Consider the following 27,246-nt stretch of genomic DNA (forward strand, 5'->3'; position numbering starts at 1 on the left):
AAACTCTCGGAATTAGGAAAAATGAGGTCAGCAATAATTTGCCGACCTCAATCTTTTTGAGGTTGGCATCAGGTCGACGAAAGTTATTTGATACAAAGGTCTAACCATAAAACATAGAAATGAGATCAGCAATTTTTTGCCGACCTCAAATACTTTCAGGTCGGCAGTTAGGCCAGCATCGCCGAATGCCGACCCTAATTCTGAGGGTTGTATGTATATATATATATATATATATATATATATATTATATATTATATATTATATATTATATATATATATATATATATATATATTATATATATATATATATAACTCTTATATATTATATATAATTATATATTATATATATATTTTTATATTATATATAATATATATTATATATATATATATATATATATTATATATAATATAAAAATATATATATAATATATATATATATATATAATTATATATTATATATATATATATATATATATATATATATATATATATATATATATATATATATATATATATATATATATATATATAACTCTTAACTGGTTGTTTCATATATATATAACTCTTAACTGAAAGTTTCCCCGTATTTTGTTGACAAAAAGTAAAAATTAAAATGCATTTTTTTTTATTAACTGATAGACTGCCTGCCCCAACCAAACCCTCAGTCGATGTAGCAGCACTCCCTTGTGAATCAGGCTAAAAGATAGTAGATGTAGCAGCACTATGTTGCGAGTCAGGATATTTGTCGGTCGATATAACAGCACTCTGTTGCGAGTCAGACTATTTGTCAGTCGATGTAGCAGCACTTTGTTGCGAGTCAGGCTATAAGATAGTCAATGTAGCAACACTCTGCGCATGATTTACAGTAAATAAAAAATAAAAATAAAAACATTTTATTAAAAATAATAAAAATAAAAACATTGTTTATATTGTTAAAAACATTGAATGTCTTTAAAAACATTCTGGTCAATTATATTAGGATTTTTGCGGTTTTTTTTAAAAAACAATTAATTTGTAATTAAATTAATGGTTTTTTCTTTCTGACAACACACAAATGTTGGACAAAAGTATGTGGTAGTGGTGTAGTGGTAAAGTGCTCGCTTCATAAGCGAGAGGTTCCGAGTTCGATCCCCACCACGTCCTTGGTAGTACCGCGCTCAACTTGTTTCTCCGCACAGCAACCTTGTTTGTCATGGTTCGTGTTTCGGAGTTATAGAGTTGAGAGAGGGTCACAACCACTATTAAGTAGCCTCCTCATCTGTAGTGGCTATATCGGCCTTGAGGAGGTGAATAACAAAACAAAACAAAACAAAAAACAAAACAAAAAAAGTCAAAAGTAATTAAAAGTGATGTATTTGTTGGCATAAGAATCATTTTTTTCCTTCCGTACTCCCAAATGCAACAAACTATAGAACTATATATATCTATATATATTTATATATATATATATCTATATATATATCTATATATATCTATCTATATATATATATATATATATATATATATATATATATATATATATATATATATATATATATATATATATATATATATAAATATATATATATATATATATGTATATATATAACCCTCGGAATTAGAAAAAATGAGGTCGGCAGTTTATTGCTGACCTCCAATTGTTGGAGGTCAGCAAAAAAATTTGACAAGAGGTTACCATAACACATAGAAATAAAGTCGGCGATTTTTTGCTGACCTCAAACACTTTTAGGTCAGCATTGGTGAATGCCGACTATATATATATATATATATATATATATATATATATATATATATATATATATATATATATATATATATATACAAGGTCAGCAATTTTTGGCCAACCTTAAACACTTTTAGGTTGACAGTTTGGTTGCCATTGTCGATTATTTTTTAATGATAATAACAAAAAAACTATTATATATATTCATAGTAGTAATAAATTTATTACAATACTGAAAAAAATCTCGAAATATCTAAATCTAACCATTTATCGAATTTGTCTTGAGGATTTTTTTCAAACTTAACTCGAACACGAAGTGGAGTGTTTTCTCCAGACTTTTTATATGCCACAACTGAACCAACATACCTAAAAAAAAAATTAGCTTACATTTACTATAAAATTTCCAAATAGATTTTGGGTTTTTTAATGATGGAGTTAATTTTATTGATAAAAAAGAACTTTATCTAAAAACTATTTTTATCAATAACTATAACCAAGAAATTACCAACTTATCACGGTAACTGTCAAAAAGCCAAACTTATCAGCGTAACTGTCAAAAAGCCAAAATTTTCAAACTAATTTCACAAACTACATTTAAAACAGTTAATTGTATATAAAATTGCATTTAAAACAGCAAAAATGCCAGAAAACATTTTCAAAATAGCTTTATTAATCAGTTTATAAAGCTAATTGTGTGAATAGTATGCTAAACAGTTATGTTTATAATTGATTTAAATAATTAATTTAAATTGAATTATGAATAATAGAATTAATAAACTGTTTAACTAATTTAACTTGGTTAACCTGTTTAATTGACTTGTTTGATCTGACTGTATATGGGTAAGATCAACCTTACTGTTTTGAACACCTTACTAATGCAATTTTGGTTCTTATTTGCCATATTGGAGAAATCAACATTCAGAATAACACATGGATTTAGAATAATAACACATGGATTCACATAATAACACAAAAATTCACATAACAACACATGGATTCAGAACAATTAACAACATTTGAGGTCCTATCCAACATCATGGGTGGATAAGATAAGGAAAGAGAAATTATTTAGAGGTGAAACCATACCTTGAAGTTATTATTAATGTGGGATTTATTAAAAAAGTTAATTAAGAAACAGTACAAGGATATCAGTCATCTGTGTGTTTCCACTTTCTTTTCTGATTCTACTTGCTCACTCTTGACTTAACAGTGCATATCATAATATCGTGTTTATCCTAGCTTTTTTGTTTCCATGTTTTTGTTATATTATTTATATATGGAAATACGGAAAAGATAATGTGGAATTTATATGACAGAGCCCAGCTACAAATTGAACACATGGAATTAAAAAATCTAATCACCTCTTGTGCCAAAATTGAGCACATTGAATTAAAAAATCTAATCACCTCTTGTGCCAAAATTGAAGACACATCAAAAAAATTGTCAGTTCATCAGACTAATTGCTGATAATAATAATATGGAATATCAAAATACAACTTTATACAGTTTTGATATTTCTGACTTCAATACTATTATTTCTCATGAACTAGGTTAAGAAACTGTTAAATTCTAGGTATGTAAATTCCCACAGATGTGCATTATAAGTCATTTGTAGAGATTCTTTATCACCTTGATTTTGATAAACATTGTACATGGAATATTAAACAAATGGTCATAGTACGAAAAAGTCACAATAATAAAGGCTGAGGCTGTTGCACCTTGCATACCTAAATAATATAGGCTACTGTTTTGAGTCAAGGAAGATAAAGAAAGTTAAGGTATGTAGAGTGTAATGATTCATATAATTGGGTATTTTTTTATAATATATTGCTGTAGGGGTGTCCACTATGCAAAAAATTTCCAAAACCACCCAAATTGAATTTTTTCCCATTCTAGTGTTTGTGTACAGTGTAAAAAAATGTTTTACTAAATTTTAATGACTATTCTAGAGCCCCCTCAAAGCCCCTAAAGATAAGCCCTAATTTCCTGTTTAACCCATTAGTGCCTGAGTTTTTTGTTACATTTTACAATTTATAGAGCGTGCCATTTTTGGGGACGTTAGGCACGAATGGGTTAAAACAGTAGCACATTTTTGCATTGATTACAAATTTCATAAACAAGCAAATTAATATTATGATATTGATACAATTTAATATGTAATATTGACTGTTATAATTATTTTGCTGTTTCATGTTTTAGTTAAATAAATTAAAACTAAAATGTTGACAAGAAGTGGTAAAGTTGTAGAAACTGAACTCAAGTCTTTGCCAACCAGTATTAGTTGTTTGTCAGACACAACTGACCAGCCTTCACTGTCGTCATCATCATCAACAACAAGGCCTGTTACTCGTGCCTCTACTAAGTTTTGGTTAATTGGACACCCATCACCATCAATAACTGGTTCCAAACTACCCGATCGCAGACAGGTCTTGAAATTTTTTTTTTTTTACGACGCGATGAAGAAAATGTCTGAAATCATGTAACAAATCAAGAAATTGGCTATATAGTAATCGACGCTGTTGTAACTTTCTGGAACATGGCACGCATCAAGACAAAGACAAGACAAAATTCAGTGTTAGATCTTATGTGTCTCTGGAATGAGTGGAACCGCTTGTTGAAGAACAAGAATCGCGAAAGTGATGCTAGCGGAAAACGTGTTAACTTCTTGGCCAAGTTGGATAGTCTTTTTGATATTGGATCACCTGATGCCATACAGGAAATCATGAAATCCAGGCTACTGACTGCCCAAAAGAAAGATGATGATGTTGCACTCTACTTAGATAAAAAAAAAAGACAGAAAGGCGACCATGGACGGACATGACAAAACCTTTGAGATTAAAGCAAAATGAAAGAAGTCAGATATAATTGGAAAATCATACTTAGAGATGAAGAAAAAGAAAGAGTAGAAAAAGAAGGTAGACAGGATGATCAGGATGACGAGGATATGGAAGTTAATGACGGAGAACAAAATATTAATAAAAATATTGCTGTTGCTGAAGTAGATATCGGTTTAGGGTGGGACTTGAATTATGAACCTCCAATGAATAGACGATCAGAATTTGTTACTCTTCACCCCCCCCCCAAAAAGAATTATGCAATTGGAGGAAATCACTTCTGCAGCAGACAGGCTGAAATTGTCTGATAATAAAACAACTATGATTGTGTCTGCTGTAATTAAAGCTGCTGGTGGAAACTTTGACGATTTTGATATCTCCAGATCGACATCTCGCCGAAGTAGAATATTAAATCGACAGAGGATAGCTGAGAGTGTTATAGATAATGCTAGGCTCAACCCACCCCAGTTTGGTGCCCTTCACTGGAACGGAAAATTGCTAAAAGACATACTAGTTGTGCAACATGAACAGTTAGCTGTGCTTGTGTTCAAATGCAACATTGGATCTCCTAGAAGCTTGGGATCTAAGCGACAATGTTGTGGCATTGGTATTTGATACCACTGCCAGTAATAGTGGCATCCACAATGGTGCTGCTAAATTGATTGAAGAAAACTTAGGTCAAAAACTTCTCTATCTTGCCTGTTGACATCACATTTTTGAAATCTTTGTCGGAGCAGTTTGGAAGAAATTATTTGGAAACATTTTTGGTCCAGAGAATAAATTCTTTGCTGAATTTAAAACTGCTTGGCCAGCATTGGATAAACAGTTGCCAATTGAAACTTTACCTGTTGAAGGCACCTGGTTGCAAAACCTCAAAGAACAGACCATACAGCATTTGACATCTACTTTTTTTTTTTTTGTTATTCACCTCCTCAAGGCCGATAAAGCCACTACAGATGAGGAGGCTACTTAATAGTGGTTATAATCCTCTCTCAACTCTATAACTCTGAAACACGAACCTTGACAAACAAGGCCGCTGCGCGGAGAAACAAGTTGAGCGCGGTACTACCAGGGACATGGTGGCGATCGAACTCGGAACCTCTCGCTTATGAAGCGAGCGCTTTACCACTACACCACTACTTGCTAAGGAAAATGCTACAACATTTCCAAGAGATGACTATCATGAATGTGCTGAGAACACACTGATCATCTTTGGGCAAACTCCACCGCGGGGTGTACACTTTCTTAAACCAGGAGCTATCCACCAAGTTTGGTGGATGGCACATAACATTTATGCTAACAAAATGTTCATATTTTCTAAACAATTGCCTTATGATCAGAGGATGATGACCAAACTTTTTAGAATGAACAGATATCTTTCTCTTTTCCACACACCAGCTTGAACAAAAGCTAGCATTGGTGCTGATGCACCTATGAATGACCTGCAATTCATCCACGACATGATGAACTGCAAAGATATAGACAAGGAAGTTGCTGATGTCATTCTTTCTAAAATAACCAATCACCGATGGTATTTGACAGAAGAGGTAGTTCCATTTGCTTTCTTCAGCAAACATGTTAGTTCCACTGTGAAAAAAGATATGGCAGCCAGACTCTTGGAAATTCCAGTACCCGAAAATTTTCATCTTGGTAAGCCAGTTTTTCGTCAAATCACTCATCAAACAGGTTTGTCAAATCATCTGGGACCTGAATCTCACTCATTGTTCAGGATTCTTGGCATCAATACAGATTGGCTTGCTAAACCAATTGAACAGTGGACAGAGCAACCAGGATACAAAGAAGCTGAAAAATTTGTTCGTATGGTAAAAGTTGTAAATGATACCGCAGAAAGAGGAGTTAAACTGATTTCAGAATTTGCCACCATCATAACCAGTGATCCAGAACAAAGAGAATGGTTGCTGCAGGGCGTTGAAAATCACAGGCAGCAATATCCTGATTTTGGCAAAAAAACTCTTGGACAATGAAACAACATTAATAACATTCAGTAAGACAGTCTTAATTTTAGTTTTGGAGTTCCCGTCTGATACTTTGACTATAACTGTTAACCAAAAATGCAGAACTAGCTTGGTTAAACTGGATAATTTAACATATATTATGCAAGCTGCTTTTGTTTGGCTTGATATCTGTGATTTAATTTCTAAATACTTGAAAAATGAGATTCACAATAATTATTTCTCTGTGTTTTAACTAAAAACGATACTGTTTTAAACAGGAAATTGGGGCTTGTCTTTAAGGGCTCTAGAATAGTTATTAAAATTTGATAAAAAAATTTTTTTACATTATACACAAACACTAGAATAGGAAAAAATTCAATTTGGGTGGTTTTGAAAATTTTTAGCATAGTGGACACCCCTAATATCGCTGAATAAAACTCAAAAAATCAAAACTTTTGATGGAAATTTTTTTCAGTTCATTACTTCAGACAACTACTTTAACCTAATAAAACATGTTATTTTAAAACTTTTAAAGAACAGAATTACTGATAATATATATGTACACACACACACACACACACACACACACACACACACACACACACACACACACACACACACACACACACACACACACATGCACACAAATATTGATACGTACTTACCAAGTGTTATGCATTCTAGCTTCTACTTTACAGTTAATTGGATATATGGTGCTAGACAAATGACTAGATTCATCTTCTGAGTTTTCATTATTGATTTTGTCTGATTTTTTATTTTTGACATCTGTATTTACATTTGAATCAGATTTGCGCTTATTATCAGGTTTAGCAGGGGTTTTTTTGACTTTTATATTAGGGGGTGATGGTGATTTTTTTCTAGTAGGCGATGATGATTTTTTTCTTGAAGGTGATGTTTTTTTTCGTGGAGGTGATGGTGATTTTATTCTTGGTGGCGATGGGGATTTTAATTTTTGACTCCGCTTTGTAGCAGGAGAAATAGAGTTAGTTTTTTTAAGATTTTTAGGTGAAGGAGATTTTGCTCTTTTTGATTTTTTTGGTGGTGAAGTAGGTGCTTTTTGTGATTTTACGTTTTCTGTTATATCAGGAGAAGGAGATCTTTGTCTTCGCCCACGTTTAGGAAGTTCTTCTAAAATAGGCGATGGAGACTTTTTTCTTTTTGACTTAGGAGATGTTGATCGGTTGCTAGATAGCGCATTTTCTTCTTTTTGATTTTTCATCAACTCTGATTGTTTCTGAATACAATAAATGAATAAAAACAAAATGGATCTTAAATAATGAAGCAAAAAAAAAATAATAATAATAATAATTTGTAAATCATAAACAATTTAACAAATAAAAAACCACTTAGTGACTGTTTTACCAATGCTAATTTTTCTTGTAATTTTCTGACATCTTCAGCACGTTTATCATCTAAACTTTTTATTTCCTTTAAAAGTCTACCTGTTGTGATTGTTATCTTTTGTTCAGGCTTAGAACAACTAAATAAAAAATTTAAGCAGTATTATACACGATTTATACACCAATGTTTATATCATATATCAGTATGTTTATATATATATATATATATATATATATATATATATATATATATATATATATATATATATATATATATATATATATATATATATATATATATATATGTGTGTGTGTGTGTGTGTGTGTGTATATATATATATACATATAAATATATACATATCCTCCATTTAGTATTATCTTGTTCTATCAACAAATATAATAAATAAAATGTTTATCTAATATGTAAAATAAATAAATAAAAAATTATGTATAAATAAATACAATGTTCTATCTAATATAATATAATATATCATATCAGTTAGAACATTGTATTTATATATAAATATTGTTTGTATTTATTTTATATATAAGATAGAACATTTTATTTATTACATTTGTAGATAGAACAAGATAATACTAAGGGGAAGATAAATATACCCATCTGTAATTCGAGACCTTTATTAGAGGTGTATATTAAAGGCACAATAATAATCATTAGGTATAATTATCATATTAAAATTTATTAAATAAATCATTATGTTAATTATAATTATATCAATTAAATAAATATTAGTTATAAGGTATAATGAATATTCACCAAAATTTTAACTTGTTAGCTTCAAAAATGACACAGATATGATTTTGTTTCAAAAGTGTCATTCCGGCATCATCTTAAAGTGCCGAGACAAGTTGTTTTCATGTTAGAGAGAATAATAAAAAAACATATTTGGGCTGAATTTTTTAAGTAAAAGAAAATAATAAATATATACCAAGAAAAACTAACTTTGTTGTTTTACTCAAAGCTCGCCATCTTCATGTTAGCCAATTTCTTTCAAGTCTTTAAAATTAACGGCACAAACTTTATAATTTATTCTACAGACTTTATATTTTATTCAAGTGCTTTTAATTTCAAAGAGTTTTAGTATGTGATGCCATTGTAGAATTTTTTTTTAAAATCAACTTTTTTTTATGAATCAGCATTATTTGTTTTTGTTTTCTTTGTTTTTTAAAATAAGCCTTTATCATCAATCATATGACTGTTGTTTTAATTTTATAATAAGATAAACAAAAGAATGTTTTTTTTATATAGCAGGAGAACCAAATAAAATTAAAATTTTTATGAAACACCCTTAAATATAATAAGTATATTAAAAAGACGTTGATCACCTTGTTATATATTCTGAATCTTTTTTCTATTTATGTAAACAATGTGACATTTTTTTATAGTTTATTTAAGTCGTTTATCGCTAAGACGATTTGTTCTCCTATCGAAATGACAACTGAAAAATAATTTTTGGTAAATGACATCATTTTATTAGAGATATTTGCTAAATTCTTCAATTTTTAGTGAGAATATATTTATAGAACTTACACTTAACAAATTTACAGACAGCTTCTTTATTAATTAAATAATTAATAAAAAATGCAATAACTAATGTTTTATGGCAATTATTTAAGACAGATGACGAATAAAATTGTTAATGTGTTGCAGCGGGCGTTAAAAAACATATTATATTTAATATTTTCCAAATAATATCGTATTTTGCAAATATTTTACATTAAAACATCTTAGTCTCTTAGCATTACAATTCAAAAAACTACCAAAATTGACAATAAAAAGTTTTTAATGGAATTCTTTTTTACAATCTTTAGCAATAATTGTTCAATTTTAAAAATAAAATAAGCAATACATGTTTTACAGAATAAATTTCATTAAATATATTCTTGCATAATTAAATATAAATTTCTAGGATATATGTATATTTTTTATTCAAATTTTTAATGCGAACTTGCATAATTAAATATAAATTTCTAGGATATATGTATATTTTTTATTCATATTTTTAATGCGAACTTGCATAATTAAATATAAATTTCTAGGATATATGTATATTTTTTATTCATATTTTTAATGCGAACTTCATAAAAATAACTATAGAAATTTATGATAAAAACTTTTATATAATAATAAGTGACTTTTGCAATCTATAATAAAAAAAAAATAATTCTATAATTTGATGAAAAAAAAAGAATTTTTAGATTTCTTATCGAAATTCTACAATGACATCATATACTAAAATTCTTTTGAAATCAAACACGCTTGAATAAATTATAGTCTGTAAATTGCAGCATATATTTTAAAGACTTAAAGGAGCTGGCTAACATGGAGACGGCGAGCTTCGAATAAAACAAAAAAGTTAGTTTTTCTTGGTATATGTTTATTATTTTGTTTTACTCAAAAAAATTCAACCTAAACACTTTTAAAAAATCATTCTCTTTAATATGAAAACAACTTGTCTCGGCACTTTGGGATCCCTTTAAGACATTCAAAGTTAAGACACAGTAAAACTATCCATCCAAAAACTATTAACAGTATTGATTTTGATGTTTGAAAAAAATTTTGAAGCAAGATTAGTAAGTTAAAGGTTCTTTGAAACTGAAATTTTAAAACATCTCTTCAATCAAGTAAATAAAAATTAAAAAAAAATTTCTAATTTCTAATTTCTCGAAGAAAAAAAAAAAATTGTAAACCATAAGCAGTTGTTTAAAATATTAGATTTAAAAATAAAAATATGTTTTCAAGCCTTTTTTTATGAGCAGAAATAGCTCATCAAGTTGCTATATAAGTATCACAGTATCACATGTGTTGATAAACTTATAATAACATAAGTAATATAGGTGGTAATTCTCAAATAAGAAACATTAAAACTTATCAAATTAAAACGCTGAAACTTATTAAAAATAATAAAAACTCTCAATACTCCAGTGTATGGAGTAATAAGGATTTTCCACATTATTAAAAAAAATTTAATAAGTAATTATCACATTATTAAAAAAATTAAATAAGAATAAATTAATAAGGATGTTTCACATTAAAAAGAATTTTTTTTAATGTAAATGTATGTTAAATAAAATTTACTAAATAAGCTTCCACCTAGATTAAAGATAGATATTAAAAATTTATCATCTTAATTTAATAAAATTTATAATAAAAAACTTAATTATTATTATCATAATAATTAAGAAGTCTAAAGACAACCATGTTTTTTTAAAGCAAAATTATTTAGTTTAACTGACAAAAACAAGTAAACTTTGGATACTTGAGTGTTTCTTATATAAATTTTCTTTTTACTCTAGTTGTTAAATTAGTTTAAAAAAATTAAAAAAAAAATTGATTTATAAAATGCCAACCCAAATTTAAACCTATCGCTTACAAAACTCAACAAACAAACTTAAAAAATTAAAACCTTGAAAATATTGTATCTGGATTATCAGAGCAACACCAATTAGAAGGAACTTCATAATTGACCATTTTCCTTGTGAATGATAATGTTCGCCACTTTAGACATTTATTACACTGTACTAAACAAGGGACACTCATAAGTCTTTTCATTTTAAACTTTGGATCATTTGAAGGATCATCTCTCCATTGGCCTGTATAGCCAAAATCATCCCAAAACTTAGTAATTCCTTGGTTTTCAATTTTTGAATCTTTCCAATACTGCATCAAATGATCAGCCATTGATTTTAATAAATGTTTATATTCTTTATGATCTGCAAAGTCTTGCTTGTTATGAGTGGGTTCTAACACTAGATATGGTACATCAACAACACCAACAACACCAGCACCTTTCATACCACCTTCTGTTTGCAAACCAACACGCTCATACATTTTTATGAGCCGGTTACAATTAAATATAAATATGCCATCACATCGACGTTTTTCAATATTAAACCCAAATGTAAATGACAGAGTTTTTGATTCTTTAGATGATTTACGCTTTGCGTCAGCAATTCGCTTCTTAACTTCAGCATCAAACTTGGCTTGATCTGCTTTTGAAACTGCTAGCTGTATAGCTGCCTAAAATCAAATTAAAATTTTATCAAACATGTCTGATTTATAACACAATATGCAAAAAATCAATTCAACAGTTTATTTGATAAAATAAACTATGGAGGTTTAAAATTTATTTTTAAAATTACAAAATTGTTTATTAGAATTTAGATAAAAAGTAAAACTATTCATACCCGGCCATCTTTTGTAGCGGGATTGTATTTAGAATTTGCCTCCCTTAATTAAAAATTATAAACCAAATAAATTATTAAACATCTATTATACAAACTGTAATAATAGCAATAATAGTGATAAATAAACATAAACACACACACACACACATATATATATATATATATATATATATATATATATATATATATATATATATATATATATATATATATATATATATATATATATATATATAAATTAGTAAAATAAAACATTTTGAAACTTATATACACCAAAAAACCAGAGATAAAATTTTGTGACTTTCTAAATTAATTTTTTTTGAAAGCACCTTATTTCTGTAAAGAAGTAATTTTAAAGTAAATAATATAGCATGCTTAATGCGTGCATGACATAATGTACACAATCACATGAAATAAATAATATGCAACAATATGAATCACATGATATAAACAAAATTATTGAATCAAAATTTTATTTAATTTTAAAAAAACATCAATGTTTTTACAAATGTATATAAAAAAAGACTTTTAAACATCAACTCATGTATAAATTTTTCAATATCAATATCCTTCAAACATTATGTATATAGTTTGACATTATATTTAATAATACAAAATAAAACTATAAATATAATATCAAATCGAAAAAGTATAGAAAACAAGCTTATTTTTAAATATGTTAGTATGAAGACACTGCAGTTTGATTAGAATAATAACATCAACTTTTTTTTTCATCATGTTTAGTTTCATTTAGTAAAAGTTTTTTTTAAACGGTATTAAGGGGGTTACTATGCGGTAGTGGTGTAGTGGTAAAGCGCTCGCTTTAAAAGCGAGAGGTTCCGAGTTCGATCCCCACCACGTCCCTGGTAGTACCGCGCTAAACTTGTTTCTCCGCGCAGCGGCCTTGTTCACCAAGGTGTGTGTTTCGGAGTTATAGAGTTGAGAGAGGGTTATAACCACTATTAAGTAGCCTCCTCATCTGTAGTGGCCTTCTTGGCCTTGAGAAGGTGAATAACAAAAAAAAAAAAAAAAAACTTCTGTCAAAAATTTTTTATTAAATTGTTGTTATTTTATTAAATTACTGTTAACCCCCAGCCCTTAGAATTAGAAAAAAAAATCTGCAATAAATTGCCAACCTTCAAGTATTATTGGTTGCCATTAGTTCAACACAAAATTTTTTACATAAAGGCTTCACTTTACCAATGCAGAAATAAGATCTGCAAAAAAAAAAACAAAAAAAACGCTGACCTCAGAGAATTTTAAGGTCGGCATAAACTCAGTACTTCTCACTTACAAAACAGAGACAGGGAACCACAATATTTTTTTGTTTTATTATTCCAAAGATATAATTGTATCTGTTTTAAAATCTTTTTTATTACCAAAAGTTGAAAATAAAAAAAGCTAACCAATTTTTGAAAATGTTCATTATTTTTTTAAAATATTATTTTCAAAAAATAATGCATAATGGCGAGTGTTAAATTAATTGGTTAAAATGAAAAATGCGATGAAAAGGTATAAAACGTGACCTGTTTTATAAGTCTCAAACTGCTTTATAAGTCTAAAATACTATTTTATAAGTATAAACGTGCTTTATAAGTATAAAACGTGACCTGTTTTATAAGTCTCAACTGCTTTATAAGTCTTAACTGCTTTATGAGTCTCAAACAATAAACTGGATTAGTTGTAAAAATTTTTCTTGTATGGTCATTATATATATTAAATATCACACAATTATAAATGAAAATATAATCACCTTGCTTGAGTTGTTAACTCTTTAGCTCTTTCTTCAGCTGTTAAATTTTATTTTATAAAACTATAAATCTTTATAATACAGTAGTTCATTATAGAAACAATTAAAAGAATTTTATCATAAAATAATAATAATTAGAAAACATAAATTAATAATTAGGAAACATTATCAAAAATTCCTATGTATCCCAATGAAAACAACCAATAGTACCATTATTATAAACAAAAAATTTTTAATTTAATTTTTTTTATACACCTACCTATTCCATTTCTATCAATAACAGTTGATGAAAGTTCTTATGACTGTTTAAATAATTGTATGACTGTGTTCAAGATGGAAAAAGTATGGTTTATAAAAAATGGTTTGAAGCAGTTTAGAATGTTACATTTGTATACCTTTTAAATGTAGATTGTAAATGTGTAAATAATTGTGAATAAATGTGAGTTATAAATTAACATATTTATTTATATATTATAATTATTTATATTTTTAATTATTAAATTATAAAACTTTTTTTTTGTTCTTTTAAAAAGTTATTATAACAATAATCTGTTTTAAGAACGATAGTTTTTGAATCTATTTTCAAGACATTCATAAAAAAATTGAAAAATTATTTTATTTACTTTATTAAATTAATTTATTATATTATTCTGTTTAACAAATATTATATTATTCTGTATAACGAAGTTATACTATACAGGTGTAAATAATTTACCTATTCTAGCTGCTGATTCAGCATTTTCAGCTTCAATTTCGCTTCTTTTTTTAAACCGATTTGATGTATAAATATATGTTCTATATTAAAAAATTATGTATAAATATATGTTCTATATTAAAAAATGATGTATAAATATATGTTTTATGTTAAAAAATTAAGATTTAAATTTTAATTCAAACTTTTAATTCCGTTCTGCTTTTTACTCAACATTTTAATGCATTTTTATATAGCATTAAAACTATATCCATTTTATATATATAGACAGGGCTCAAATATTTTTTTTGAGATTGCTTTGCACACCTTAACACTTTTTTTTCTTTCTAATATAGTATTTTATTAGCATTTCTTAAAAGAATAGAATGTTTTTGTGTAAGTTTTTTTATTAGGAGTCTTAAAGTACATGATTATTTGCTCTCCTGCGCAGAGATTTTTATTTAACATAAAGCACTTTTTGAACTTAAATTGCTTTAAATGGGTGGAAGCCAATAATATCCTAACTATAATTAAAGTAAAATTCAGTTTGATTTACTTACTGTATAAAGTACATCACAGTAAATTTACTTAACTTACCTAACTTATTTAAATCAAAACAACCAGTTACTACACTTAAGTTCACTCAACTATTACATTTATTTAATATACTCAAAGACTTACAAAAGATAGTTATACAAATGTTTTTATTCATATCTTATATGTTGTTAACACATAATAAGCTTCAAACTAAAAATTATTTTAACAAGAAAACATTTTTTTAATTTTCATTTTATTTAAAGTGATATTAAGATAAAACATTTTCTATGAAAACGCAAGTTGTTTTTAGGAATTCGAAAAAAAAAAAAAAATCTGTTTGTATAAGACAACTTTAGTCTTCTGAAATTCTCTTATTTAAATGTGAATTAGTACAAGTGAGGAAGAAAGTTTTATTTAAATCGTAAATATTTTTGAATAGTTAAATATTTTTTTTAAAGACAACATTAATTTTTGTTTTTTGAAAATAGTTTTAAAAGTAGACACATTCTATCATTCATTCTATAGCAAAGTAGAAACATTTTATAGCAAAAGTTAAATTAAGGATTAATAAAAGTTAAAAAAAAGTTAAAAAGATTATTTTGCAAACATATAACTTAAATCTAAAAAATCTAAGTTTATTATTCTAAAATTATTTATTCTACACCTGTTCAAAAAAAAATTTTTCAAAAAAATAATATAAGCATATACTTAAACTTATGGAAATATAATTCAACTTGTTAAACCAAACTATTTTGCTCTATCGATGTGATAATGCAAAACAATTTGAACAAAAAAATTGAATAAAAACATCAACTTAAAAACCAATTGAATGAAAAAATTACTCTTAATTTTTTATATATCATGTTAAGTAAATACAATTACAAAAAATAATATCATATTAGTATTATATTACTCATTACATTATAACTGCAACTTAAACTTAAAATTATAACTAAAGCTGTAAATTACAACAGTAACTTATGCTATTTTAAACTCCGCCAAAAGAGGATGTTATAAGATAATATTTAAATATGAGAGATATTTAAAAAAAAGCAATCACTAACTAATATACAAAAGATAAAATTTTACAACAAAGTGGCACCAGAGTGGAGAAAGATGAAGGGGTGAGAGGAAGGGGGTTTCGGAAAGAGAGAGATAAAAAAATTTTTTGCCATTAGATTTTTTTGCTTTAGTTTGAGCTCTGATAGATAATTTAAAATATTACAAAAACAAACATTAAAACTTTTCTGAATAAATTAATACCTTGGCTTATACAATGTATGCACCAACTTTTTAGTTCTTACTTTTTCTCCCTGTCAATTAGGTTTTATAAACAAGAATTAAAATATTTTTAAAAAGAATTAAAAAGAAAATTTTTTAAAGAATTTTTTTTAAAAAAAGAAAATTTTTTTTAAAAAGAAAAATATTTTAAAACTAATTTTAAGTTACATTCAACAGTACTAATTAAATTTTTAAATTTATTTATATTTGACAAAAAGAAAAAAACTACCTGGATAAAAATCTTCATTTTTGGTTCACAATAAATGATGGATAAGTATGCGCGAAATGAAAGTTTTTCAGGTAAAATGCTGAAAATATTTACATACACATTTTTAAAAAGAAATCTAATATATTATATAAAAATATAATAGATTAATTTGATAGAACTATTAACAACAAAATTTTTATGTAATAAAAATGATTACTATATTGTTTTATTACAAAAATTCTTTAAAATGCAAATCTTATACTTTTCATCAATGTCATAAACTTCCCCACTATGTGGATCTGCCATAATGATATCTTTTTCATCCTTTTTGATATCAAGCTCAGGCATATTATTGTCCATAAGCTTTAAATTATAAATCATAACACTTGTTCCTATAAATAAAAAATGTTGACTTTGGTTTTTGATATTAAATTTGTGGTCTTACTTTTATCAATTCTTATCTATTAAATATATATTCTTATCTATTAAATATATAGATTCCTATAATGAAAATAGTTTCTGCATTAAAAAAATGTTGATTTTTAAATTTGAATTACTTTATTTATGGTCATATTTTTATCAACTCTTATCTGTTTATATATATATATATATATATATATATATATATATATATATATATATATATATATATATATATATAAAAAATAGATAAGATCTAATAAAAATATGACCAAAAATAAAATAATTCAAATCTAATAATCAACATTTATTAATGCAGAAACTGATTTTATTACAGGAATCTAAATATTTAATAGATAAGAATATATATTTAATAAATAAGAATTGATAAAAGGAGGAGGCTACTTTTGTGGTTACAACCATCTCTCAACTCTATAACTCCGAAACACGAATCTCTCTCCTCTCTTTCTCTCTCTCTCTCTCTCTCTCTCTCTCTCTCTCTCTCTCTATATATATATATATATATATATATATATATATATATATATATATATATATATATATATACTATTGCGGCAGAAAGTAAGTATACACCCTACCCAAATCGTAAAAATAATAGTTTAATGTGGTATTTCTTATTTTTAGAAACATAGTAGAAGCAATTATTGCATTCTGTGAATTTACTTAATCAATATTCTTTGCACTTCCTGTTTACAATAGCAAGTGTGACTCATGTTGTGTACTAAAAATTAAACTTTAAAGAGTTAACTTTGTATTGTTTAATTGTGCAAAATTTGAAGACAAGGTTAGTAATTGTTTTACAATGTTATAGTATTGTTATTATAATTAAGTTTTTAATAACAATTAACAAATAACTTTTTTTTATTGTCCTAAAAACTTTCAAAATGGTTCTGACCAGTTTTGACTTTAGGCCAAGTCATTAATAAATTATTATTATCCATTTTTGAGATGCATGTTGGGTTTTAGAGAATTTTTAGTTACAATTTGTTAGTTTAAGCTAATACTGATTAATTAATGTCTTTGGTTTTTCATTATTCGTATTTGGCCATTTGTCTGATATATTTTGTGTAATTATTCATTTTTATATTTGAAGGTATGCCCAAATATCGTAGACTGACAACAGAAGAAAGACTTCGCGCAGTGTTCTTGGCAGAAACAGGTGCAAGTTTAAGAAAAATAGCCAGAGAACTTAAAGCAACACCAATGGGTATTAAGAAAATAATAGATAAACATATCGAAACTGGTTCAACAGCTGATAAGAGGCGATCTGGAAGACCAAAGAAAACAACTCCACACACTGACAGAGTGTTAGTTCGAATGTCCTTGCAGGATCATAGACTCACTGCTCCTCAACTCGGTCGAAAACTTTCTGAAGAACATGGGGTTACTCTGGCAACTCGAACTGTACGTCAGCGCCTTCCGAAAGCAGGTCTTCGTGGATGTGTGGCTGCAAAGAAGCCACTGCTTTCAGCTACAAACGTTCGTCGACGATTGGCATTTGCCAAAGCACACAAAGACTTGACAGTAGATGATTGGAAACATGTCCTGTTCAGTGATGAAAGTTCTTTCGAGTTGTTCCTTAGTTCCAAACGAGTAATTGTGCGAAGAAGAGTTGGTGAAAAATTCAGTAAAAACTGTATTGCGCCAACTGTCAAGCATGGTGGAAAGAGTTTAATGATTTGGGGGTGTATGTCTGGCTATGAGCTTGGGCACCTTTATCGATGTACTGGATGTATGAACCAACACCAGTACATTGATGTACTACAAAACACAATGTTTCCTTCTGCTAGTGCACTGTTTGGGCAACTTAACTCGTTCTTCTTTCAGCATGACATTGCACCATGCCACAAGGCCAAGACTGTCACAGATTTTCTTCGGCGTAATCAGGTGGCAGTACTTGGCCTGCTCAGAGCCCGGACATGAATCCGATTGAAAATTTGTGGGGCGTTATGGCAAAGAACATTGAAGGAAAGAGGCCATCTAACTTGGATAGTCTTTGGTTAATTTTGCAAGATACATGGAACAATATTGATGATGTTGCAATTACTCGCCTGTTTGAGTCAATGCCAAACCGTATGAAACATGTTATTAAAGCGCGAGGTTACCATACTAAATATTGATCAAACTGCATGTTCTTGATACAGAGTATTGTTTTTATGATTCTGATAAATAAAAATTGTGTTTGCAACAATTTACAGTGTTTTTAATTGCTTAAAATAATAAATGTATGCAAAACTCAATGGTGTATACTTACTTTATGCCGCTATAGTATATATAAAATTACCTTTAACTGGTATTTTATCAAATTCCTTCATAATTTCATCAACAGAAGTAAACGGTGAATATTTCATAATAATGCTCATCTCAACTTCATGCTAAAAAAAGCAAAGACTTCCAAAACTTTAACTTCATTTTTTCAAGAGCAAAAAAAATTAAAAAAACAAACAAAAACGATTTAACCAAAAAAAAATCTATTTCATGAACTGGCATAATAGATACAAAGATTTGCTCTGCATAATCAAAATTAAAAAAATTAATTATATACAGCAAGAACTGAAGAAAAAAAACAATTTGGGTATATATCAAGAATCAAAAAAATATAAGTCAAAAGCATTACTCTTTCAATACTATGCCCATCAGCTATATAAGGTTCTTTTGTGTCAACATTCCAAGAAGGCATTGGTACAATAACCTAAACAATTTTTAGTAATTAAACTAATAAAACCTTTACAAATATGGTTTAATATTTTATAAATAAAGATTTTTATAAATTGACAATGATAATTCATTCTGATTCAATCATATGGTTTTTCAGGTCATTAAATTCTAGAGACAACACACTGGTGTACTAGTTGATCTTTAATTGTTGTGAAAACTTTCAATGATTGTTTGTTAGTATTGTTGTTTTAAAAAAATCAAATGAATGGCAACAAATACTTGTCCACTCATTCCAAAATATTAAAGATACAAGCTTTTACATTTTTATTATTTATCAATATTTAAGATAAAATATAAAATATTTAAGCTTTTAAATTTTTGGGTGTGTTATTTCAATTCATCAAAAGTTTTTAAATCTTAATACACATAAAAAAAAGTATAAAACCTCATGAATGTCTTCAATTTCATGAAATGTTCGAGATAAAAACAAACAACTCATAGTTTTGTCTCTAAAAAAATAAAAAACACAAAAATTTGATTCAAGATAAGTTTCTTTAATTAAATTATATTAATAAAAACAGAATTAAAAAAAATAACTAAATAAATATTTTGATTATGGAAAAAACTGAACATAATTTCCGTAAACAAAAGTGTAGAACCAAGCTGAGGCAGTGATCATATACACGCATGAGATGAAAGTTCTAAAATTGTTCATTGTTGACAAGACATATTGCCATTGGTACAATAAATGCAAAGAAACAGGCCATTTTTTACCCAAAATAACACAAATGACAACTAATTGCTTTTAACACTTTAGTATGAACGAGCTTCAGTTAAGAAAAAAAGATGCTCAAGATTGTCTGTATATATATATATATATATATATATATATATATATATATATATATATATATATATATATATATATATATATATATATATATATATATATATATATATATATACACACACACACATATATACATATATAATAGTTATTTATATTAAAAATTTCTTTCATCTTAAACATAAATTAATAATTTTTTTTCATAATTGTGGTACAAATGTTGAGTAAGGTAATTATTATCCTCTGATTGGTAGTATTCTGAGCTGCAACATTGGTAGAATTGTTCAAATTACGGTAGGATTCCCACAGAATTTATATTAAGATCTGTTTTGTTAAAAAAAAAAAAATCTTTTGTTTGCTGTTGTTATATAATATTTACATTAGCTTTTTGTTTATTAAACTTTATTGACATTTATTAAAGGTAAGAATACTATTAGTGTCAATTCAATGAAATATCTTTAGTAATTAAAATATTTTATTTAATTTTTAGAAATTAAATAAAAATTTAGAAATTATATTCTGTGGAAAGCATTGTAGCTAGAAAAAAAAAAAAAGCAAAAAAATATAAATTTGTTCAAATGAACAAATTTATATTTTATAAATTGTTCTAATATGATGATTAGAAATGCATTAAAAAGGGAAAAAAGTTGATGAATCATGGGGCTGAAAAAGAAAAACAACTGAGCATGCAAACTGATTAATTAAACGTCCTACTGTTGCTGATCCTTTTTGTGACATCCCCTCACATTGAAGATGACTTAAACTTTTTTAAGTTTATACCAGAACAGTATATAGGTGGTTATATTAATACAAATTATTTACCAGCAGTCCAAGGACTTATTATATATATATATATATATATATATATATATATATATATATACATATATATATATATATATATATATATATATATATATATATATATATACATATATATATATATATATATATATATATATATATATATATATATATATATATATATATATATATATATATATATATATATATATATATATATATATATATATATATATATATATATATATATATATATATATATATATATATATACACATACACACACACAGATACACACACATTTATTAACAATATTCATATTGGATTGAATAGAAATACTGGGGTTGTTTTGTTTAAATATTTGAGTAAAATGCTTCTTGATTTTTTCCATTTTTGGACGGCTTGTGTTAAACTAAATGCAAAATATTTCATAGCTTAATGTTAATATCAGATAAAATGTTATACTAGTTATCAATATTCTAACTAATATATAATATTAAAATAATATTTTATTATTCAATTAGTTATTAAATAAATAATAATATAAAATAATTGTATTTGCTACTACATCTAATTATAAAAAAACCAACCCTATAACAAAAGATTATATTAATAAAGAAGGAAAACTATTTTGAAGAATCACAATGTTTTTAACAAAATCAATATAATGGGTTCTTCCAATTGTTTCATTGCACTAAAAGACCATAAACCAAATTTTTTAAATAACCCTACTGTTTGTCTGATTAACCCAGCTAGAATAGTATTCTTAGCATAATTTTGAGATTGATTGATTGGGAATCCAAATAGAAAGCATAAGAATTACTTGTATCATTCCCAATGGCACAAATGGCTTTTAATAAAAATAATAACTTTTAATAAAAATAACTTAAAAAAAAAAGATTTTCAGCTACCAGTTTTACTAGAGTATTAGCCTGAGAAATAAACAAACAACACTTACTTTTTAGTGAACAGCATCATGTCTTTTCCTATCCTCATTGTTCCTCTAATATACAAAAATATTTAAGAAGTTATAAAAATAAAAAATAAAAATTAATTTCATATTTATCAATTTATTATAAATTTAAAAAGATCTTATTTATTAATTTTTTATGAAAAGCCTTTTCTCATCTTTTGTAAGAAAAAAAAAAAAAAGAAGAGAGAAATGTAGGCGAAGTTCTTTGTTAGAATATTTGGACCTTGTTAGGGTATTTAGCAGTTTTCAATCAGATAAAATGAAATTCTTTAGTCCTTTTAATTACTTTCCTGCTCCGCCTCCTGATGATTGGATCAAGAGGTTGATCAAAGAACGCATCAAACCAGAAAAGGTCAAAGTGGTAGACCATAAGATAAAAATAATTGGGTATCATTTTTTTTTTTAAGAAAACAAGTAGAGACAGGTGCAGATGCAAGAATCTTTTTACATTATTTTAAAAATATTTTTCCATTTTACAAATTTTTAATCTAAATATCTTTATTTATATTCTGATCATTTTTTAAACAATACAATTACAATGTTTACAAAAAATAGAATGTCAGAATGCTTGTTTTAAAAAATTAAAACTAAATCAATAAAACTTCAATAAGAATTAAAAAGTAGCATAATTAGAATAAAAATAAAGTGCCAGATTTTTAAGTTGGTGTGCACAATTTTAAAACTTAATTTATTATTTGCTATTAAAATTTAAATAAAAATAGAAAAACAATAACAATAATAAAAACAGAAAAACTTCATATTTATATAATAATATAATATCATTATATTCATATCATTCAGTCCATGCAAGAAACAACATTACAACAATGATAATGATGATAATAAATATAATTTTGATAAATAAATTTTTAGGTATTCTTTCATACCTAAACCTAAACTTAAATGTCTTACAAGTAATGCACTTTTTAATAATAGAAACAGATCTGCTTCTGCGGTTTAAAAACTTTAGTGATTTATTTATTTGAAAACAACAGAACTGCTATAAGCAAAGTTGGCAAAAACCCAACCCAACTGGATTTTTGGGTAGGCTATTGGTTTTTGGGTTTTTACTAAAGTTTTGTACAAATCTTTAGTAACAAAGTTTATAGTTATTTAAAATAAATAATAAATTTTAGATAAATTTATAGTTATTTAAAAGCTATTTTTCATTTTTTACAGTTTTCTTAAACAAAAGCTTAATTAACAATCAGATTGCATTTTTTTACAGTTTTCTTATACAAAAGCTTAATTAACAATCAGATTGCATTTTTTTACAGTTTTCTTATACAAAAGCTTAATTAACAATCAGATTGCATTTTTTTTCGAATATAAAGCTATTTTTAAATTGAGTTATCTTTTTGTTAAATTTAAAATATAAGTAGATTATATGTCTTCATTTGACATAAACATGTCAAAGTATCAATCAGAGGGAAGAAATTAGGCTAGTGGGTGGAATGAAGTGATCATATCAAGTGATCAACCAAATAGGGTAATATGTAATTATTGCAAAGGGAGCATAATTAAAAAAGTAGAGAGAGTCAAAATCCATTTGGGATAAATCCAGAAGAAAGAGAAAAAGAAGCGCTAAAGATTCCGCAGAAGTATTTAGTGACATCAGTTTTAGAGTCAAGGCCATCTACATCTGCAGCATCAAACAAGTCCAACCAGTCGGAAGATAATGATCAAGATTGTTTAAGCTTTATTAGTAATTCTTCTTATTTGTCAACTGTTCATTCAACTGCAATGACGATGCAATGGCAAACATCCATTTCTAAATTTGTTACTACAACAACAAGTAATCAGAAGAATGAACTGGATTTGCAGGTTGCAAGATTTTTTTTTCAACAAATATACCATTTAACATAGCAGAAAATCTTGAATTGACTACGAAGCTGCTTAAAATATTTAGACTTGGGTGCAAGCCTTCAAATAGAAAACAGATATCTTCAGAACTCTTAGTAAAGGTAAATGAAGAAGTAATCAATGTAATGAAAGATGATCTTGATGATAATTGTGCTGTTAACCTAATTCAAGATGATTGGAGTACATTCAGTAATGATTTTATAATTGCTCATAGTATCCAAGACAATACAATGACAACACAATTTTAAACAATGACAATACAACTTTAAAGAGGTTTTAGAAAGAATTCGTTCCATATCATTTTCTGGCCAATTTAACAGATCCAAAATATAGAGGCAACTATAAAATTGTAAAAAAATTAAAAACTTGCATCTGATCAAATTAAAATAAATACAGATAAAAAATTCTTTTAAGTTTACAACTCTTATAACTTTACTTATTTACTTAGAAAGAACATTGGATAGAAGACAAGAAAAAGAAGCTGAGGAATGGTTAAATGAAGTCTTGAATTTATGCCAGGCTAATAAACATTTAAACTAAAAGATTTGTTACCCAACATATTTATTTCATGATAGTGTAAAAAGCACAAAATCAGGAAGAAATTGGTAGAGAATTATAGAAATAAAGGAAAAATTTTCTAACTGCCTGCAAGTTTTGCAAGATTATAATAACAGTTGCACATTTGTCCAGCTAGTTCATTAAAAATTTTTCTCACTTAGTTATTATTTGGAGTAAAATTAGGCTTCTTTGAGGATAAGGAAAAGCAAAAATGCTTGTACGAATTTACATACATTAAGGTAAAGATGCACAATTGCTGATGACTTAATTGCTAGATAACTTTGTTTTAACCCTGTAAGTTTGAATATTACTGCTCCAAATAAAATAAAATCTTATTTATGATCATGAGTGTGAATGGAAATTAATTTATCAACAAAAATATTATAAATAAAAAATTTAAGACCAAAAACCTATTAAGTTGGGTTTTTGGGTGCCAAACCTGGCTATAAAGCCAACTAGTTTTAAAAGTTGTACCAAATATTAAAATGATATCATGTAGAACAAAGTACTAAAATGATTGCAGAAACTTTTTCAGGTATATTATTCTATAAATTAACATTGTGATTAGAAAAGTAATGTTTATTACTTTATAATTCATAAAACATGGATTCGCCTTCATAAAGCAAATGATTTTGTTTTGTATATTAATAACTTTTTTTTTCATTAGGTTTAACATTAGGTTTCTTTATAATGAATACAACTGATGGATGTGTGGTATGACTCTAACATTTTTATAAATGATTAAGGCTGCTGAAAATCATAAAAATGCTTACCCAAGTACCTGTTGAAAGAACAGGAGGGTACATGGGTACCCGTTAAAAAAAAAAAACTTTTTATAAAAGTTGTACTAGTAGATAGTCAATAAAAACATTTTATTTAATGATATCATTTATTTAAATTCTTTTTCACTCATATCTAGATTTTAAATGTTTTTTTTATTGCTGTTATTTAAAAAAGTTAAGTTTAAAGAATAACAACAACAACTAACTTTTACAAAACATTTGTTTGTTACAAATTGATTGACGCTTTTTTCTAACAACATTTTCGTTGTTTTGAATCAACTTTTTAAGCACTTAAAAAAAAAATATTTTTCCAATTATTTTTTCTCGAAAAAAATGTATACCTTTTTAAGAAGAAACTGAAAACATTATGAGAACAAATTTGGATTTCTTTGAATGAGCTTTAAAATAATTATATCTTCCATCGTTTAGGTTTTGAAAGAGTTCTGATTTACATAATGAAAAATGTTGTACATAACACAGAAATAATAAGTGGGCTTCTAAAACTCAAATCGTTCAAAATATTATGTTTAATGTTTTCAAAAACTCTAATAGCGATAAAGAAATTCTAACTATTGAAGTTTTTAACAACAAGGTCTTCAAGATCTTCTTTCACATACCAAATTAATGTTTTCGAATTTTTATATTACTACTAATGATTTTTAATTTAAAAAATGAATGAAATGAATTTTAAATTTATCAAATGATGGTTACCCATCATTTAATAATGCTTCCCAGACAGGAAATGCCTGGGAAAAAAAAACTCTAAATTAAAGATTCTAGATTAAAAGCTTCAAAACTTATACTAAATTTAATTTTGTATTTTAACACCATAACAATAACTAATGAAAAACACTAATACAAATGAAAGATTGTTAATCAAAACTCTTTCCCATAAAAATTGTAAATGCTTTTATTTTATTACTACATTTCTTAGTAAAACCAAAAAAACATTTGTTTTTGTTTTATTAATAAACAATTAACTTACGATTTCAACCCGTTTCCGTACTGCCCTACTTGAGCAGAACCTGCTTCGCGTTTAGAAGATCTTCCAAACTGAATAACCTGGGATACTTCAACTAAATAAAAAAAAGGTTCAAAGTTTAGTGTAAAAATCAAAATAATTTTAAAACTATTATAAATTTAATCAACTTTATCAAATTTTATACTTTTAAAACTATAAACTTCAACAACACTATCAAATTTTACACTTTTACAGAAAAATTTGGAAATCGAAATAAATTTTAAACATAAAAATAGATAATTTAAAAATTTAATTTAAAAACTTAATGTTGTTAATTTTGTTTATATTTAATGTAGAAAATGAGAGTATTCATTAAGAAATAAAATAGAGATATTAATTTTCAGCCACTTTTTATTTTAGTTTCTTTTTTAAAAAAAGTTGAATTAAGAAATTGTAGTTACTAGAGCAAACAACATATGGTTTATATGAATATGAACTATACAATGGTTTTTAATTTAAAAAATTTGGCAAAATATTTTTGAGGGCCCCGAAAATCAATTAATTTACTTTTTAAGAAGACATTTGAATATCTCACCTGCATCCATACCACAACCATTATCACGAAAACAAATGATAAATCCACCACGAAACTTCTCATTTGGAACTAAGAATAAAAATAATTTAAATACTTAAAACTCAAAAAATAAATTATTTATAGGGGAAGTTGGGGCACAGTGGATCAGATTTCTTTACTTTTCAATTTGAGCAACAGTTAAAACATGTATTTTTTTTTTGTCCTTCATGATAAGA

At 26.4% G+C, this 27,246-nt stretch overlaps 1 protein-coding gene across 2 annotated transcripts in view; it reads right to left on the bottom strand.

Annotated features, from left to right (window-relative positions):
• Positions 1-27,246, bottom strand: part of LOC100206096 (ATPase MORC2) — a 70,919-nt gene that overhangs the window by 9,657 nt on the left and 34,016 nt on the right. For both annotated transcript variants that reach the window (XM_065807235.1, XM_065807234.1), the window contains exons 4-19: positions 27,032-27,100; positions 26,461-26,551; positions 22,258-22,302; positions 20,094-20,157; positions 19,608-19,682; positions 19,275-19,365; positions 16,812-16,941; positions 16,571-16,649; positions 16,324-16,373; positions 14,548-14,627; positions 13,836-13,872; positions 12,083-12,125; positions 11,302-11,915; positions 7,896-8,013; positions 7,178-7,767; positions 1,988-2,089 (exon numbers count right to left, since the gene is read on the bottom strand). In XM_065807235.1, coding sequence (XP_065663307.1) covers positions 1,988-2,089; positions 7,178-7,767; positions 7,896-8,013; positions 11,302-11,915; positions 12,083-12,125; positions 13,836-13,872; positions 14,548-14,627; positions 16,324-16,373; positions 16,571-16,649; positions 16,812-16,941; positions 19,275-19,365; positions 19,608-19,682; positions 20,094-20,157; positions 22,258-22,302; positions 26,461-26,551; positions 27,032-27,100 — 2,278 coding nt within the window. The remainder of the gene's footprint in view (positions 1-1,987; positions 2,090-7,177; positions 7,768-7,895; positions 8,014-11,301; positions 11,916-12,082; positions 12,126-13,835; positions 13,873-14,547; positions 14,628-16,323; positions 16,374-16,570; positions 16,650-16,811; positions 16,942-19,274; positions 19,366-19,607; positions 19,683-20,093; positions 20,158-22,257; positions 22,303-26,460; positions 26,552-27,031; positions 27,101-27,246) is intronic.

The sequence above is a fragment of the Hydra vulgaris genome, chromosome 10 (assembly GCF_038396675.1).
Source record: "Hydra vulgaris chromosome 10, alternate assembly HydraT2T_AEP".
Taxonomy (NCBI): Eukaryota; Metazoa; Cnidaria; class Hydrozoa; order Anthoathecata; family Hydridae; genus Hydra; species Hydra vulgaris.